At 31.0% G+C, this 20,896-nt stretch overlaps 1 protein-coding gene across 1 annotated transcript in view; it reads left to right on the top strand.

The window, feature by feature from the left end:
- Positions 1-20,283, top strand: part of LOC124532381 (acid sphingomyelinase-like phosphodiesterase 3a) — an 88,116-nt gene extending 67,833 nt beyond the window's left edge. The window contains exons 2-10 of the mRNA XM_047107277.1: positions 3,688-3,814; positions 8,173-8,238; positions 10,787-10,940; positions 12,876-13,081; positions 13,165-13,331; positions 13,405-13,603; positions 15,710-15,819; positions 18,499-18,671; positions 19,039-20,283. Of these exons, the coding sequence (XP_046963233.1) occupies positions 3,745-3,814; positions 8,173-8,238; positions 10,787-10,940; positions 12,876-13,081; positions 13,165-13,331; positions 13,405-13,603; positions 15,710-15,819; positions 18,499-18,671; positions 19,039-19,249 (1,356 nt within the window). The 5' untranslated portion in view covers positions 3,688-3,744 and the 3' untranslated portion in view covers positions 19,250-20,283. The remainder of the gene's footprint in view (positions 1-3,687; positions 3,815-8,172; positions 8,239-10,786; positions 10,941-12,875; positions 13,082-13,164; positions 13,332-13,404; positions 13,604-15,709; positions 15,820-18,498; positions 18,672-19,038) is intronic.
- The last annotated feature ends 613 nt before the right edge of the window (positions 20,284-20,896 follow it).

Below are 20,896 nucleotides of genomic sequence, written 5' to 3'. Positions count from 1 at the left end.
CAGAGCCAAACATCAATAGGGATGACGTTTATGCCCACTGACCCGCAATGGAACTAAGTACATAGTGGAATAATCTTTGAACTTAATAGGGTGGAGCGTGTGTCTAGAATTTTTTATACAGTAGTTCTCTTCGAAAATATTCGGTATTGACTCCGAAATAGTCCTGTACTTTTCACTTCAGAGATTTAATGTTTTAAAAAATGAAGTGCTAAGATCTTGAGATTAATATGAGTATTTTAAGCCATTTAGAGAGCTTTAAACATATGTTTTATAAGTTAGTAAGTTTATTATAAAAACAATTCATGACTTATGTTGACTTTAATAACACTTCAATAATTGGTGTCTATCAAATTATTATGACAAAGTTATAGCAGTTTCCATTGTTTTTCCGTAATATAACTTTAACAAAGTCCTGGTAGGACTTTGTGCAAGACAGTCTATGTAAACATATTGTACCACCAAACTCCAATACTAATTGTTGTTATATTACAGTATGAAAGGTGACTGTGCGTAATAAAATTCCGCAGACATTTTTAACTCAGCCGTTTCGTAAATTTAAATCTTTTATAAAAAATACATTGGTAAAAAAGGCATATTATTCGATACAAAATTTTGTAGATGATAAAAAAACGTGGAATTAATACATGTTGACTTCCAGGCAGGATACATTACATACTTATATAATTGTATTTAACAGATATGATTGTATTTTTTAAATGTTGAAAAGAGGAACTACTGAGTTTCTTGCCGGTTCTTCTCGGTAGAATCTGCTTTCCAAACCGGTGGTAGCTTCACTTAATTGTTAAAAGGCAATTCAAAAGTGCTTGTAAAAGTCCACTTGAATAAAGTTTATTTTCATTTTGATTTTACAGACACAATGGTATAACAACGTAGTTTCCAAGATTGACAGCGCATTGGTGATTTAAATAATAGCGATAGATCATAATCTCATCTTCAAAATATCGAAAATAAAACGTTGAAGTTTTATTCATTGGAACCACGCACTTATAATATTAAACAAATGTATTTTGGAAATACACAACTCCCTTATAATTTATAATAAATGAGTTTAGTAATTTGAATTAATTTTCTGAAGCAATGAATGACGGTAAAAAAATGCGGGAATTATAATTTGTAGCCCTGCCCAAGGGAAACCTCCACAGTGATAAATTCTATAGAGATGATAAGTATCTTGCTGTGACGTAATACGATAAATTAAACGGAGTCTGTCGGAAGCTATCAATATCGTATAATTTATTTGTATTAAACACGCGATTATTTTAATAAAACATTTGTGATAATGTTAACAAAATTACGAATATATAATTATGTAACATGCCACTTTGACTTCTGACATAAACGCCCTTCCATTGCGTAAGAAATATAATTATTATTTTTTATAATTTACATGGAGATCTAAACAATATTTTACTAACATAAGACTTAATAACATTAAATGCTTAAATATGTATAAATATGAACTAAAACTAGTTACTGTATAAATCTTGACCGACCGAGCGTGGAATGGTGACAAGAATGCTAGCAGCATTGAGATCTTGATTGTAATCAATCTCATTTAAAGAGCCCATTTTGTGTGAGCCCATATTACAAATATATTTTAAGTAATAATACTAAATCATAAATAGAACCAGATTATATTTATAAAAATATAAAACATCATTTTGTAACGTTTATGCTACTATTAAAATAAATATTCATCACAAGCGTATGTTATCCGATTATACATGATTTTAATAGTTTTGTGGATATAAGAACCCAAATGAATTCGATAACGAAAACGTTCGCATCAGCTATTATATTATTATTTATACATTTTATCATTTGTCATTTAATTTAAATTACATTAAATTCATTATATATATTAAAAAAAAACAAGATTACCTTTATTAATTTAACTAGATTACACCATCATTATTTTAAATAACATTATAATTCAAATGTAATGAACTGTAAATCATAATTTCTTTTTATACATAATTAAAAATAATTTTTTGACTTATTATATACATAGTTTCAGTTCTTAATAATTACTCCGACGAAAAAAAACTAATAAATTCTTACACTCAAACGTAAAGAGATAAATGTTTAATTTGTAAAATATTCTTTTGTGTGAAATGTCATTGTAAAGAAACTCATTACAATCTGAAATGAAGAACAGTGACGGTTTAATTAGAACACTTTTTAATAGTTTCTTTTGTCCTCAAAAGGGTTATAGGAGTTATTTACACGCGGTCTTTCACTAGAATTTATTATAACTTTTCAATTAATATCGCCTAAATAAATTCACATTTCATTAAAAACTTTTATAATTATTATACGTTTTATTTTAATTTGTTTTAAGAGCAGAGATGGTCCAGTTGTTAGAATGCATGCACTTTAACCGATGATTGCGGGTTGAAACACAGGCAAGCACTACTGAATATTAATGTGCTTAATTTGCGTTGATAATTAATCTCGTGCTCGGCGGTGAAGAAAAATATCGTGAGGAAACCTGCATGTGTCTAATTTGTACATGTACATCATGTGTATTCTACCAATCGGCATTGGAACAGCGTGGTGGATATGTTCCAAAACTTCTCAAAGTAAGAGAAGGACTTAGCCCAACAGTGGGAAATTTACAGTCAGTTGTTGGTCTTTTTTATACAAAACATTTAAAGTTATTTACAAATAAGAAATAAAAGGAAGATCCATTTATAATACTGGATAAAGATTTCTTAAACTACTTAAATCCGCTGAAACCGTTTCGAAGTTAGCCACAAGCAATAAAAATATCTAATGAAACTCAAAAGTTTAATTAAATTTTGATATTAGCTTCGGCGCTTTAACACAGAAATTAAATATTAAAATATTCCACACATATTATATTGGAATTTATGAAAACATATTTTGCTTTTAATTAAGTGAAGCGCTTATCCTATTAAGACTAAATATTTGCGGTTCTATATTATTTCCCTGAAGAAACTCAAATACATGCATTTGCGTACTTAAAAATTGTAATATTACTTCCATGATTTGAAATGTTAAGCCCTTTGAGTAAAATATATCTCACAATGACTAACAGATTTTACTTCTATACAATTATAAAAAAATCGGAAGGTGTTATCGGAACTCCAGTTGGCATGAAGTTGCTTTCCCTATTATGTATTATGTATTAAATAACAAACACAGTAAATTAAATTAAAAACGTTTGAAATTAAAACGACAAAATTGTTACAAATCACGTGAATATTTAAACAAATAAGTTTTATATAGTTGAAATACATAATTTAATTTTATATAAAACACATATAGATAGAAAGAGAAAGCAAGGGATAGCTGTCTAGAGGGCATAACGCACCTATGTTTAGTGGTTGGATTATAAGGCTGCAAATTGTTATGTCCTGGTTTCAAACTCAATCTTGAGTAAAACACTAAAAAGCTAACACATTTTTCTTTTAATATATTTTCCAATAGTAGTAGTTAAAATTGGAAGTTCACCAGTCTTGGAAAGCATGTGATGTCTCTTTAACTGACTCATATTTCCGTCCATTGACTAGAATGAACAGAAAGTTTATATTTAAATAGATCACATGAACGCAATCGAACAATCGTATCATATAAAAATACGCGAGCATTATTTTTATTTGTTATGTTTTGTAATTAAATAGTGTTATTATTTGTTCCCAGATAATGTGAAGAAGATGCGCGGGGTTATTAGATGTGATCACGATGTAACAACGTAACATGACTCCAAGCAGCCTCGCACTTTACATCACGAGCCTTCTTTGGCTTGATCTCACTTACGCTAAGATTGGTAAGTTTCTGTTCCTAACTAACTTTGAAGAAATATACTTTACACGTACTAATACTTGGTGGTTCTTTTTGGAAGCCCGTCCGGGTACGTACCACCCACTCGTCATTAATTCTGCCGCCAAATAACAGTACTCAGTATTGTTGTGTTCCGGTTTGAAGGGTGAGGAGTGAGCCAATGTAACTACAGGCACAAGGGACATGACATCTTAGTTCCCAAGGTTGATGGTGATTTACGATGTAAGGAATTGTAATATTTCTTACAGCGTCATTGTCATTGGTGATAGTGACCTCTTACCATTAGATGGCCCATATGCTCGTCCGCCAAACTATATCATAAAAAAAAAATTATATTATTGTTTATAGTGTATACTTTTTTACCCTATTTTTAATTCATTCATTTAATTTATCCCTTGCATTAACGCCTTGCATAATATTCTTATGCTTATGCGTATATTAACAATATACGTCATTTATTATTTACTGTTTGTTTCCATAAAAAAGACGAATATTTTTACAGCGATTCTCTACATTTTTGAAAATGTTGCAAATACAGTCACATATTGAAATGGGTCCTTCAATCAATACTGTAAAAATACTCGCATAAATGTTAATGATACATTTGTATTTCCTCAATGCTTAACACGTATATAGTATAATTATCATTTATACTACACATTAAATTCATGCTTGTTATATTAAGTGTCTAAATTTAAGGGGTGTGTTCTACTAAGTTCTGTTGATTATAAAATCTATATACATATATATAAAATCAAAATACCACTCACTGATTAATCATGAAATCTCAGAAGCTATAACACCTACAAGTTTGGTAGGTACATAGGTTCCTTATATAGCGTAGACAGCTAAAAACCAGATTTTACCTAACTCCACTCCGAAGGGCGTAAAACGGGAAAGGCGAAAGTTTGTGTTTTATAAATATCGCGCGGGCAAAGCCTGAAATTCAGCTAGTAATATTATAAATAAAACCTTCTTCGAAACAAAGTTGCGTTGTAATATAAGTTTTATGTTTAGTGGTTGTTTCAATTATGCATCACAAAAAGGTTTCCTTAATGGATCTTTTTGGGTTCCTTGTCTAGTGAATGGTTTATATGACCTTTTCATATGAGTTTATAACTAATAATTTCAAACTTAATTTAGATGTTAACACGTTATTGACATGCATTCTGAATAGAATGAAACTAGCATTATAGATCGATCTAAAATTCGAGCCGTAACTTTTGCATTACAGACACATTTGATATCTCAAAAGATTTTCGTAAGATGAATGTATAAAGTTTGTCGGGTGAGTGCAGTACGATGCATTACGTATTCAAACTACCTATTTAGTTTAGTACCTAGTTACGTGCGAAGTACTTTTTAATACTGAAAATTATGTATATTTTACTTGAATTTATTGAGATTTAAAACTACTTCAAACGGTTTTATTTAAAAGAAATACTATGGAATTCGTGTTTTTAAAATTGTGCTTATAATGATTCATATAATTTTGGATACTAAAGAGTCAAAAAAAAATCAATTCTTATCTGTATCTAGTTGAGCTACTCTCATAAAATGCATAGATTATACATTATGCAGCACAGATAAAATAAAGTGCATGTTAAAAAGATCATCCCTATTATGGTATTAAAGAAAATATCGTATATTATACAATTTTAATTCTTATTGTTCATATGTCGATGAGGTCTTTAAAAAAATCATGAGTATTTTTAAATTCTGCTCTGGAAAACTAAATAAGTTAACAGTAGCAGTAGCGTTCAAATTACCAATTACCTTCATTATATATAAAACCTATGTCGCATTTAAGAATAAAAATCATATATGTATTATGACAGGTCAGGTGAATACTCTTTATCAGATATTCAAAACAAAAGTCTAAATGTTCGCGTTAGTCATTAATTTTAAATATGAAATCACAAATAGTTTAAAACATTACAAGATTAACAAGACGGAGCACGATTCAGTTGGTAACAGGAGTCTGGTCAAAAGTTTCACCGCATGTAATCGGCGCTCTCACCTCAAGTGTGACATTTTCCACATGTCACATGTTCTTTACGGCATATTGACACAGAGGCGACCACGCTCAAACTTCCAGCTTGACGTTGCCAATTGGATACGAGAAATCGAAATCAATTCCAATTGAGCTGAGACGGCCCAGTGGTTATACTATTATCAACACGTTCATCATAACCGATGATTGCGGGTTCAAATCCAAGTAAGCATTGATTTTTCAAGTGCTTAATCTTTGTTTATTATTCATCTTGTGCTCGGCGGTTAAAGAAAACACGGTGAGAAATTTCATTGTTGAAATTTAAACGAAAATCTGCCATATATAATGCACCAAACCGCATGAGCCGAGATGGTTAGAACGCGTGCATCTTAGCCGATGATTTCGGGTTCAAACCCAGGCAAGCACCACTATATATATGTGCTTAACTTGTGTTTATGATTCATCTCGTGCTCAGCGGTGAAGGAAAACATCTTGAGGAAACCTGCATGTGACTAAATTTCATTGGAATTCGGCCACATGTGCATTCCACCAACCCGCATTGGAACAGCGTGGTGGAATATGTTCCAAGCCCTCTCCTTAATGGGAGAGGAGGCCATTAGCCCAGCCGTGGGAAATTTACAAGCTGTTACTTTACTTTACAAACCGCATTGGAGCAGCGTGATGGAATATGCTCTTAGCCTTTACCTTACAGAGAGAGTAGGCTTTATGCCAACAGTGGGAAATTTACCGACTGATATGTTATGGTTGTTGTTGTAGCCCTAATTGAACTTCATGATGCTTCGACGTGTCTAATAATTACTAAATATGCAATTCTTATTTTTGTATTATAGTAAAATTATTTTACAACGCTTTTTCATAATGTAATTTTATAAAATGACTAAGAAACATCTGGCATTCTTAAGGCCTAGTAAATATATTGTTTTAACGGCTGTCGCATCTGTCTCGAAGTTATTCTCTAAAAGTGTACTGACCATTTTTAAATGATACTATATTTTAAGAAATATAATGCTATTCTTATTTTAATTTTTATTACATTACTAACTGTGGCCGCGACCTTGTACGCGTTTGAGTTTAACAAAAAAATAAATATTATTGTAGCTTAAGTTAATGAGGAGTTATTATATCAGTTATGTGCCAGTGAAAGTCCCGTCAAAATCGGTCCAGCCGTTCCAAAGAATAGCCGGAACAAACAAACTGACGGTAGACAAACAAAAATTGTAAAAAATGTTATTTTCGTATATTTACCGTGTATACATACACATGCATAGAGTAAAAAAGCGCTATTTTAGTATTACAAATACAAACAGACACTCCAACTTTATAATATCTATAGATTATTATTATTGCGACCATTGCGTCATCAGTTGTCATCGACCAATCAGATTAAGTAGAATACGCTAATTTGTCTTGGAGTATCGTTTCACAAACTGAAGTATATTTCTTTTTTCTTTTTTTAAATAATTATTTTTTGCTCAAATAGTTTGAAGCATTTTTGAGTTTCCGTCCTCGTGGCGTAGTATTATTATTATAAATGGTTCCTACAATGTCATTCACGTCGACTTTAAAAATGAAAATAGCACTTTTAAAATTTACATTTGAAATGCTGAGTTATATATCACATATTAAATCGGTTTTGTTTTTTATTTATTCATTTCTTTTTTTCTGTGATGTTATAAATTTGTTGAGTAATATATATATTAATTAAAAATTATATATAGGAATACATATATATATATTAAATTATATATATATGTATTCCTGCTTTAACAGAACGACGATTTACTGTAGAAAAAAATAAAGTTCATATTTTATGGCATATATAATAAACTTTATAGCTACAAGATAAAAAGACTTTTAAATATTGCACTTACTGAAAAGAACATTTTACCTTGATGGCATATTATTCAGTCATAAGGGTGCAGATCCCGAGATCATGGGTTCAAACATGGGTTGGTCCGATACAAAGTTATTGGGTTTTTTACCGAAATATTCGCAGTAACAGCCTGGAGTATGGTAAGTTAGATGTGCACACTCCAATGACTCGGAAAGCATATAGAACCGTTTGTCTTGAATTCTTACTGTTAATATCGGATTCGCAGGAAAAAAGAGCGCATTTATTTTTGCGCAAACACTTATGTGCTGCAATAATACAATACGTATGGAGTTTGGATACCATGCTGAATATCTATAGGGACAGCATACTTTTTTTTAAATATTTTGTATAAGGAACATATGCAGTATTAACTTTTCAAAAACATTTAAATCAAGTCGCATATTTTGTCGAATAGGTAACGGCCTTTGTTTATACTAATTTCAAATTTTCTTCCCAGGGTACTTTTGGCACATCACAGATCTTCATTATGACCCGTTCCACAATTCCCAGGAGCTACATAGAGGTAAGCTTTGAATTCATAATTTTGTTTAAATTTTTAACTGAACTCCAACCCATTATTGTCTTTTTGTTTGTAAACTTCACCGAGTTAAAGAGTTAAACATTACGTAGAGGGAATTCAAGTTTTAATTTAACTAATGATAATTTTTTAAAACATAATGTGTGTGAAAACATTTTTTTTATCCAATAATAACCATTTTAATTCAACCAAAATTGTACAGTAGTTATTAATAGTTTAACTTTTAGTAAACGATTAATTTGTTTTCCAATTTAATTATTATACATAATATGTTAGTGCATAATTGTATAATTACTCTAATTAATACAATAAGACTTTAATTAGATTAAAACATTGCTAAAGCAGGCTTTAATCAATTGCTTTTAACAGTAACTAAGCTCACTAATACTTTATAATTCATGTAAGATTAAGGACGTATAAAAGGCACTCGTAGCGATCTCGTAGCAAATCACGTAGCGACGCTACAATTTACCGTAGCGCTTGTAGCAACTCAAGCGTAAAGAATCAATGACACTGAGCGTTTTGAAGCGCAGGAAATTATCTTTTTATAAGTTTGTCATACTTTATGTTTATGTTTATAGCTAAATTATATTATATAAAATATTTTAATACAAATTTAGTCTGAAAATGCTAACACGTGTTTAATAATGATTTTAATTGACATTGAAAATGTGATACAATTTTAATATTACATATTAAACGAATATAATATGTACAAATAAATTACAAATAGATTCTGCTAAGTTATTTTTAGTATTTCTTTTTCTTGTTTATTTCGAAGTATATGTTATGAAAGTTCAGTACTTGTTATCGTTTGTGATAGTTTGAAACTAACAAAAACTCACAGTGTACTTGTATCACATGTTATTGAAAGTGGAAAATATATTTTGAGTTATTTATGTCTTCTACTATTCATCTTAACGATGAAAATAATAAAAATATATTATATAAATATAAATTAAATTTATAACATAGCCTATAATTGTACGATGACGTCAACTTTGATACCAAGACCCGAATATGGGCCATAATTTTTTTTTAATTTAAATCAAAGTATAATTTTCTTTATTATCACATACACATATTATTTTTACGTTACAGATTAAATGACCAGAAGATTAGGTGTTTGATATAATGCTAAATTATTTTTAATTAAATTAATAAAAAATGCAACTTGAATTTACACAGAGCCAGAGATGAATTATCTTTAAATAAATTTAAACTAAACTAGCTGCAATATACAATCAGCGAGTCAAAGAAACACATTTTCAATATAAATTTTTTAACCCGTCATGTGTGAAGGATTCCTAAGCAATAACGTCAGAAGGCGACGCTTTCCATTCATTACACGTATCCGTTGTGGCGCAACTTGACTCGTAACATCGAGATTTGCTTTAACTTAAGTCGAAGCGACGTTCCAATAATGCAGCCTGATACAGATGCCAAGGTATAAGCGATAAAATATCTCGATCTTTTCGTTCTTCGTTCAAAGTCCACTGAGACATTATACCATTCAATTGAATTCATTCATTCAACATTTCGTTAAATAGACGAACGATTTGAAATAAATAAATTTTAATCAGAAGATGAGAACGACGTTGCTAATAATATAAATATTTATACTACTTTTAAACGTTTATGCTTGCTTATAAGATAAAACATTTTCATAGAGTCTAATTGTTTTTTGTGAACTGATAATATACTGGTAATAACAAATAGTCCTACCTACTCCATTTGACAAATTCTATATAATGAGCAATATTTATTCGTGAATTACTTACAATATAAATACATTATAATAAGGCAAGTATGATTATATAATACTATAAACAGTCGCTGTATTTAGTATAAACTAATTAAAGGAAAGATATAAGTTAACATTGATATCATTATTATTTATCTTTTAAACACAATTGCTCAAAAATTACAAAAAACGTTTACATATGTCAATACGAATACACATAGAAAATCTTGACTGAAAATCAAATTTTATAATATTTCGTTTATATTCCTATAAAATATGTTATAGAAACGTACATAAATAAAATATATCCATGTTATTCTTGGCCTGAGACATAAATATGTTGTCAAATGCATGACTTTTGCTCATGACGCATGACACAACCTCTGCAAAATATTCGAAATATCCGGCCCTAAAGTGGAATCGAGGTATTTTGCCCCAATATTTTCACAGAGCAAAAATGATTGTACGTAATAGGGGAATCGATTGTCAGTGTTTACAAAATATCTGAATAAATAAACATACTGCATTTTATTCTAATGCGCCATAAATTTCAGACGTAAGTTTTGATAATAAGACAAAGTACAAATATAGTTTTTAAATGAAAACCTTTTTTGTATTTAAATTTGGAATGTAGTGAGAGTTGAATATATTTTTGTGTAAGTGGAATTATTAAAAGATTTATATCAACCGTGTTCATTCATAATTTACAATGCTTGTAAAAGCCAAAGAGACTAAGAATACATTTAGATTATATTTGTTAAGATGTATAGTATAAACGTGGAATTCCAGGTTGTAAACACAATCGTGGTAATAGCGAACACAGTCACCGCAACGGACGCCACCGCGACCACACATGTGACAGCTCGTGGCCACTTATACAAAGCGCCGCTGCATTCATGGCGGAGCGACATCCGGACACACTAGAATTTGTGTTGTGGACTGGGTTTGTATAATGATGCACTTTAAAAATAGTTTGACTGAACCTCAACACCCTTAACTATGCTTTCAAAATAAATATAAACCTGTGAACCGATTATTTAAATAATAAATGTGTGTACAAAGATGTATCACATTCAATCCTTTAATAGTCATGCTTTAGTTCATTAATTTTATTGAACACATGTTATGTACAAATTGCCTTCAAATGTTACTCTATTTAATCTAGACATGTACAGCCGAGGTAAGAAAAGATTCGTCACCTTAAGATCTATTTTCGTGTGTTCAGTGTGAGCGATAATTTGCTTTACCGATCGAATCTTATTCCGTCTTAATGATTTAATATTTAGATTCAAAAGGTACTAAGAGTTAAAGTCTTGATAAAGGAATGAATTTGAAAACTGACAAAGGTTTTCTTATTCTGACTGTACATTCAGTAAATATATTAGTTTCACTCAGTTACAAACAAAACATTTTCAAACATTATATAACTCATTTCATTCAATTGAGAACAAACGGAATGAAAATGAGTGAACTATTGATGTCGATGATCTATTCTCATTACACAATGACAAGGGGCAATGTATCGGTTTCCTGTATGTGACAAATTATTTGCAATACAATATACGTATAGCTTATAAGTATTTCTAATATGATGCATTGTTACATTATTGATACGGATATGATTACGATTTCCATTGTATGAATAAGTAGTTAGTATCACAATGACCTGATGTTATTGTATTGTTGTTATAACTGCCATTATGAAATTATTACATCCAAGTATCTGTGACGGTTTAATCAAAAACAAAATGCAGATATTCTCTTTTATATAACGTCGTAAATAAACTATAAATCAAATTTTAAGGAAAAATTGAAAAGAAATTTCGAATATTTGAAAGTTCTGAGTTCGAGACTAGAATCAGTTGTAAATTGTTTCATGTAATTCTCAGTAGTAGATTAAAGTTTGTACGAGGTTAGTATTACTCGTACATTCCGCTTTCGAAAATCACGTTATGTCAGATCTGTCTCCAGTCGCACTGAATTGATGTCCCTTTAGACTTCCAGACTTTAAAATTGCAAATGTGTTTGAACGGACACTTGTATACTTTTATATCTCCTGGGTCCATAACCAACCAGTAAAGTGCATTAGCAATGACAGATGCGTAATAAATAATTAAGTCACAGAGTAAAATCATAAGATTTAATTTTAGTGCAACGTTTCTTTGTGTAACGTTTTAATGAAAAAACGTTTCACTTCAATCACGTATATTGAATTACATTCGCTCCTTTGTTGTTAAAAGGAGGACGACTGAAATAATTTCATTCAGTAAGCATTAAAACCCCAAGCACAATTCCAAAGAATAATTACCCCAACTCCAGCGTAGCTTTATCTCGCTAATGGTCAGTATACTATCTTCATTAATAAATCTCCACATTCAGCCGATAATGTTTGGTCACACAATTACGGACATTATTCTGAGTAATGGTCGCTGCAACATCTGGCTTCTGACCGCTTATGCGATCGTTTGTGGTAGCTAATATACTGTTAACAAAAGGAGGCTATCTCGTCGTTTTAATAGATTCAAAATCGAATTAATATGCAATAAATAACAAAACCAACATCTTTTTGTTCTTTATTTTAGATAAAATTTACTTTATGAAGTTTTTTAGAGTACATTATTTAGGATAGAAATTGATTGGTTATGTTTATATTAAACAAAAAAATAATGAAGTCTAAAATCTAGACCGAACTATGTAAATCAGAATACAGATATCTTTGTCAAAATTTCCAGAAGTTTGTTTGATGGCGCAAAGTTTTTACGGGTATCAAAACCTATTTGTGAAACACTTAAAGCAAACTTCAGCCATAAGTAAAAACATTTCAAGTAGTTTTACAAGTTGAGACTCCGAGGTCTTGAAGTTATATTTTTTATCGCAGAGACATCTTATCATCATCGATGGAGCATCTGAACGAGGAAATTAAGTTGGAGGCTGTCAGGAATGTGACCGATATTCTCAGTCGTACGTTCAGCAGCCAGTTTGTTTTCCCAGCTCTGGGGCACAATGATCCACCGCCGTCTAGAAAATTAGTCGATATGTGGATGCAGTGGCTGCCAACGGAAGCGCTGCAGACTTTTGAAACTGGTAAACTTATCGCCAACTTTGAACGAATATATATCTATCTCTGTCGTTGAAGTGCATTTTAAGATTTTACGTCTCACTTTTAGGAGGATATTACACAATTGAACAGTCACATAGCAGGTTACGAATAGTAGTACTAAATAGTGTGCTCTGGGCTGGTGGGGCGGCCAAAACTGATGGACCTCATAGAGGAAGATCGCAGTGGGAATGGCTGGAACATGTTCTAAGCAAGGCTAGGAGGAAAAATGAAATGGTAAAAGCGCTACCTTCAATTTTATGGTAAATATATAAATATTTTATTATTAATCATTAATACATTTTCATAGGTATACCTGGTAGCTCATGCAGGACCTGGCGTTGAAGAACGGCATAATGCCGGTAGTTCTTCAGCGGCAGGTGGGGGTGAGCTGACGCCAACCGCAAACGCAAGACTGCTGCATGTGATCAGAGCCTTCAGTGACGTCATTGCTGGGCAATTTTATGGGCACCGGCATGCAGATACATTTAGACTTATTTATAGTGAAGGTATGTAATGTGATCAATTTCAATCTATATTAATATTATTAATGTGAAATCAACTCTGTCTGTCTGATGCTCTTTCACGATCAAACGGAATTTAATGAAATTTGTTATGAAGCAAACTTGAACTCCAAGAAAGGATATTATAGGCTACCTTTTTGCCTAGCACAAGACAACACCCTAAAACGCAGGCGAAGCCGCGGGCGACTACTAGTATATTAAATTTTTTATCCATTACCAATTACGTCATTGACTTGTTGCCTATATTACCCGATGAAATAATGTTGGTAATTCTAATAATTTTAGCAGATTTTTACAGTAGGAAACAAAAATAATATACTAAAAAACTATTAGTGTACATTTGTGTGCTATTTACTTTATTTAATAAACGTATTAGGAATGATACGACTTCATTTAGGCTTTATTTAATAAATCACTTGCTTAGTATTTTTTTTATGGTATAGGTTGGCGGACGAGCATATGGGCCTCCTGATGGTAAGTGGCCACCATCACCCATGGACAATGACGCACCAACCTTGGGAACTAAGATGTTATGTCCCCTGTGCCTGTAGTTACACTGTCTCACTCACCCTTCAAACCGGAACACAACAATACTGACTACTGTTATTTGGCGGTAGAATAACTGATGAGTGGTAACTACCCAGACGGGCTTGCTACCTACCCAGGCGGCTTGCACAAAGCCCTACCACCAAGTGATTTATAATATTTCAAATCATTAAAATAAAAACAAAAACTCTTTTAATAAACGCTCTCTATCTGAGTAACGTACTATAAACCTTATTTAGATTTTATATAGCAGTTTCAGTAAACATAAAAAAGAGTACACTCGAATACGAATAAATAGATACAAATCCTTATTTTCACTTGTCACACAGTAAATACAATGACAAGTAAAGCTTTGACGCGTTCACAAACAACGTGTTAATTAATTCATTTTATGGAGTAATTCAGAAATATTATTTATTTTATTGAAAGAGTATTCTGAAAACGTAAATTAAGATATTTCGTATGAAAACAAATAAATAATTTTATATAATTAAAACGATGTGTTTGTAAATTGATTATGTTATTTACTTTGTTTATTATACTATAATTCCTTTGAAACAAATATATGTGTTTTATTTATTTAATTATTTCACAATCAGTATCGCCTTAAATTTTAAATGTTTGAAGAAGAATAACTACTGAGTTTCTTGCCGGTTCTTCTCGGTAGAATCTACTTTCCGAAACGATGGTAGCTTCACTCAATTGTTAAATGACGATACAAAAGTGTTTGTAAAAGCCTACTTGAATAAAGTTTATTTTGATTCTGATTTTGAGTATACTAGCTCATTGTATTAAGCTTCGCTAAAAGTTTTGCTCTTACTTATTATATGAATATTTTTAAAAATAATAACATCTGTATAAGCATTAATAATTACTTATTTTCCTGGAATTCTAAAGAACATAAGTAACAGCCTGTAAATGTCTCACTGCTGGGAAATGGCGCCATCTTATATTAAGAGGATTTGGAGCTTATTCCGCAACGCTTCTTCATTGCGGCTTTGTAGGTACTCATGTGGTACAATTTTATCCGATACATGCAGGTTACCTCACAACATTTTCCTTCTGCGCCAATACAACCGAAAATAATATGTTATATATATATATATATATATATATATATATATATATATATATATATATATATATATAAATCTTTGCGTAATGTACTATATACATGATGAAATTTTATTTATACTTTAATATAAGTATAGTAAAGTAACAGCCTGTAAATTTCCACTGCTGCGCTAAGGCCTCCTCCTTCATTAAGGAAAGGGTTTGGAACATATTCCAACACGCTGTTCCAATGCGGGTTGGTGGAATGCACATTCGGCAGAATTTCGATGAGATTAAAAAGATGCAGGTTTCCTCACGATGTTTACCTTCACCGCCGAGCACGAGATGAATTAAAAAATACATATTAACATAAATATTCAGTGGTGCTTGCCTGGGTTTGAACCCGCAATCATCGGATAAGATGCACGCGTTCTAACAACTGGGCCACTCATATTTTTATGTACTAGAAATTATACAACACATTTGTTACAGGTCGACCAGTATCCTGGGCCCTTCTAGCACCTTCGTTGACTCCTCGTGGTGCTGGTAGCATATCAAACCCTGGATTAAGGCTTTATAAATTTGAGTCGAATACAGGAAAGGTAAGTTATTAATGCATTCCAAATTACTAGAAATTTGATGTTACACGTGAAATATACGAATACACTTTAAACACACACAACAAAATAGTATTTTAAATCATTTTAAAAAAATATTTTTTTGTTCCAAAAAGTTTGTATATTTCAGTATACGACACAATATCTTTGGTATTAATCTTTTTGTTTGTCCGAACGGATATTTATATTGTATTTTTAAACAAACAACAGCATTGTTCTCGGGGAGGCGACGAGGTTTCAGTCTGCTGCCCACCTCTAAAATACCTACACTTTCCAGCTATAAATGTTTTTGGTTTATAAATAAATTGACTTTCAAAATGAGGTGTTATTTTCGAAGTAGCTCTTTCGTTTTAATAAGATAAAACCTTTAAATTTAAAGAAGAGATAATTATGTTTGTTTAGGCAATATATTATTTATTTTGACTAATGACGATATAATTCACTTTTAAGACTTGTTACTTATCATTCAGAAACGTAATGTGACTAACGACTTCCTTGATATAGACTCCAGCGTTATTAATATAGAAAATTCTAGCAATATTTAGTATCATTGTATACCAGTTTTGAAGGGTGAGTGAGCTAGTGTTATCATCTACTCACAATAAGGTGGCTCGATTTCCCTTCTCTCTATTACTTTAAATAATATAAATAGCGCTGTGTATGAATAAAATTCTATCAAACTTTTATCTTTCTGAAGAGCAAAAAAATCACCTTATAAAACCTTCCCCGGCATGAATCTTTGCACGGTTCAATATTCATTTAACAGCATTTACCGCGACCCCTTTATGAGTTCCAAGCGCAGAGATCGCATTAAATGGAATTTTATGTTTTTGTTCTTCGTTCTTTTAACCACCAGATGTAATTGAAAAAAAAAATACAGAAAGTTTTGAATTTGGAATTGGATTATCGTTGTGTAATTTGTTCAAACTTCGAAACAAAGCGAAATGTATAAAACGTCTTATTTGTCAAAATGACGTAAGTGACATTATATACATATACAAGAACATAATTTATCTTATAATTTCAAAACTTAACGTATAATCGTTACGGGTACGGTCGGAATAAAAATTACCCATAAATGATATAGTACTTAGCTTTCTACGTACCACAGTTTAGTTTAGTATTGTAAGTAAAAAATTCTGTGAAAATAATAGAATTATTTGTTTTGTTTTCTTACTAATTACGAGGGCTGATTAATAAAATAACATCCCACTGCCTATTCTCAAGTGCTGTCTACTCCGCCCCAATCATGTTTAAGAAATTAGTTTACTGATTTCCTTTTGAGAGTGAAGAATAGGTTTTGAAGTAATGAAATCATTGTTTTTGTACAATAGCTGATTTATATACAGACCATTAAGTTATTTATATATAATCTATTGGATATAGCATAATTTTATATGCTCTGTTTTTTTTTTTATTTAGTCGCATCTATCCCAATTTTAATTGATAACAAAACTATTTCAAATATTTTTTTTACAATTGATACGGGGGTTACGATTATATTAATTAAAATATCTGATAACATTTGGACCATTTCCAATGTGTAACTATTCGTACATTAAATATTTAAAGCGAGATCTAATTTACTTGAATCGTGTTGAAATTATATGACGCTAGATTTAATGTTCTATATTCGAATCCAATTGAAAATATCATTTGCATATTTAATTGACGATTAATTAACAAATAATTGTAAATAAACGCCTAATGATTACTATTAGATTGATTTCAAAATGTTTCGGCCTAATTTTGACTAATGATTTCTATGACGTTTGTTTGAGTTGAGATAGTAAAATCGTCGAAGGAAATTATCGTGAGGATAGCGTTGGGTGGATGTCTTTAAAATGTTTTGCCAATCAGCATTACGGTGGATATGGATATGCACTAAAAACTTCAAAACGGAATACCTCTGACAATCACTGAGATATTTAAAAGCATATTTTTTAGAAAATAAATCGTTAATAATTACATAAATATATATAAAATATTATTATACAAAATATCGACAGCTGTCGATCATAACCTACACCCGATTTTCACATTTACTGACATTTTCTTTACCCTTTACATATTTTCCTTGAACCATTAAAATACTGTCTACAAATCATGTAATTTTTACAGCTGACAGGGTAAATATAATGATGGCTAGGTTCGTCTCGAGAGTCAGTTAGGTATATTTTGCTGTGTACTTTATAACAGAACTGTTTTAGCTCTGACGATACTTCATTTCAGTTCGCGTTCATTACCATTCATCATTCGATTGATGGGTATATCCTATCAGTTTGAGTGATTTGGTACTTTAGATACCGGCCTACCTAACGCCGATTCCCATTGTGTATGCTTTTGCTGTTTGTAGACTTGGATCATTAAGGCATTAAATGATGATAGCGTTAATGTATACAGTGTACATTATATGATACCTCCTCGTATTCAAACTACTCTAGCTGACATATTTTCAGTTTAAATTTAATTGTGGAAATAAAAATTTTTGCAACAACAACTTAAGCCTTCCCAAAGATTCTGTGATTTTAAGGAGATTATGTGAGATTCTGTGTTAGTTAAAATAAGATTAAATATAAAAAAACAACTGTACATATTTTTTGTGGCAATAGGGTTCCTAATTAATTAATACCTACACTATTTACGGAGATATTACACTTGCAGGTATTGGACTATACACAGTATTATCTAGATGTAGCGAACACGAGAGGCGAAGCGCATTGGTCGATAGAATACAACGTGACACAGTACTACGGTCTCAGGGAAGTAAGCGCTGTCACTCTGGATACACTTGCGGAGAAGATAAGGAACTACCATGACCGTGGGCTGCTTGCCAAGTAAGTGCTATTATTAATTAAGCCATAGTAAATGTCTCATACTTGACTGTTTTCTCTTCATTTGCATTTGCACTGTAGAAAATTAAAGGAATTTGAATCTTATTTATAAATAGAGAAAGTGCTTTTTTGACCTTCACAGCTCCGGTCGATGATAGCACAATTGTACTATATTTAATAGACACAAAAAAAAACAATATGGGCCATTTGATAGTGGGTTAGGATTTTTTTGTTTGACAATCATATGAATATTGAGACATTGCAGATCTTTTAAATTTTAATAATACAGATTTTTTTCCTTTTTTTAATTTTCCAATATTTATGCCAGTACACGTATTCAGCGATGGTCATTATATTAAACATTTGACAGGTACTTGACAGCGCTGCGTGTTCGTCACAACACAGACATATCCGACTGCGACAGCGCATGCGTACACGTCCACTTCTGTGCGATAACGCGCGCTGACTTCCACGAGTTCCGTACATGTGTGCGTAATCCCGCATCGGCGCTTGCGTCAAGGGCGTGTCACAACTCCGCCGCCATATTGCTTTACGCCATTTTGATTTTGATTTCGTCGTAAATATATAGTGATATTTTTTTAGTTATTTATATTATAGAATAATATATAATTGTATAAGTTTTGATATTATGATATAAGTTATAAAATATTTTTCTTCGTATTACAATTTAAAGACTGTTTTTATTTTTATTTCTTGGATATATTGTAATGTATATAAGGTATGCTTTAAAAAATAATTATAACATTGAGTAATAGTAAAAATAGCAATATGTAACGTCGGACATACCTTTGTAAATAAGCTTAATATGTGTATTAATGTTTTATTACCGTTAATATGTACAAGTAAAAACTTTTATTTCCATCTCTGAACATAATATTATGTGTTAGCTACAAATAACCAAATTTATATCTTAGATTAAAATCTTAAAACAGAGTTGAATTTTGGTATAATAAGTATAAATTTTATTTAACAATATCCATATCCATTTATAATTTTACATTTCAAATATTATAATTGTGCCCTCATGCTAAAAGGGCCAATGTCACTGTTGCTTTTCGCAACCAGGAATAGACGCAATGAACATACATATATTGATTCATTTCAATAAAACAAGTTTAAGTTCTAAAGCTTCAATATAAATACCTTTACGTAAATGACTGGGCCAATACTAAAATGTTTAAATTTTACTCAAAAATGTACTTAGGCTCTTTTAGCATCAGGCCACAGATATCGCACATCTCCTCTTGTAGTCTATGTTCCAGGAGCTCCCGTAGTGAAATTACAGCTTCAAAATAGCCGAGTGTAAATAATGAAACTATTTATAATCAAATTGTGTAAAAGTAATTTTCAAAAAGAAAAATATATCTACATAGACTAAGTCGATGTACAGTTATATCGTAAAGTAAATTTTATCGTTAATAATATAATTAATAGTAAATATTCATAGCAAAGCTTTCGTTCTCAGAGAGATTGTTTGGAATTTTATTAGAATTCATTTGATACTGTACGAAATTTCGGAACAGCACAAGGCACTTAGTAAAGAAAAAAAACAAATTTGATCGCGTTACACGAGAAGACCTTTTCTGTTCTTTTTTTTTTAAAAAAAAACAACCATTATCATTCATTACTGTCATTGTTGTTTTTTTTGTTAATTTAAAAAAAATGTTCACGGACTTCTGTAAGAAATTCATAAGTGTTATTAAATGAATGTTAATTGAATTATTAGTTTTTTTAAATACAAATATTACGATGACAATATTATGTCACGTGTCTTTAACAGGCAAAGACACGTTCGAATATATATTCTGAGAACATATATAATTATGGTAACACCAAATACATAAAGTGTACCAATTGGTGCATAATGAGACCTAAAATAAAATTTAAAATATGTGTCCGAAATTTATGAAAAAAACGAAACAAATAAATATAGAGTGAAATAACTAGAGAATCTAAATTAACTTTTCGGTTACTTAAATAATTATATTTAAGTTATTATAACGAGACCCAACGTTTATAGAAAGTAAAAAAAAGTTATGGTGGATGGACTAGGTGCTATAATATCGTGAATCAACTATTTGCCATCGGGCTTACGAAATATTCTCAAAAGCAAGACACGCTCAATAGATCCCACAAAAAATAAATTTATAATAAATCTTGGTTTTAACGATTAATCCTTCTAAATGATATATCATTAAAAAAACACG

The sequence above is a fragment of the Vanessa cardui genome, chromosome 9, assembly GCF_905220365.1.
Source record: "Vanessa cardui chromosome 9, ilVanCard2.1, whole genome shotgun sequence".
NCBI classification, from domain to species: Eukaryota; Metazoa; Arthropoda; class Insecta; order Lepidoptera; family Nymphalidae; genus Vanessa; species Vanessa cardui.
This window is presented reverse-complemented; position numbering and strand designations above follow the sequence as displayed.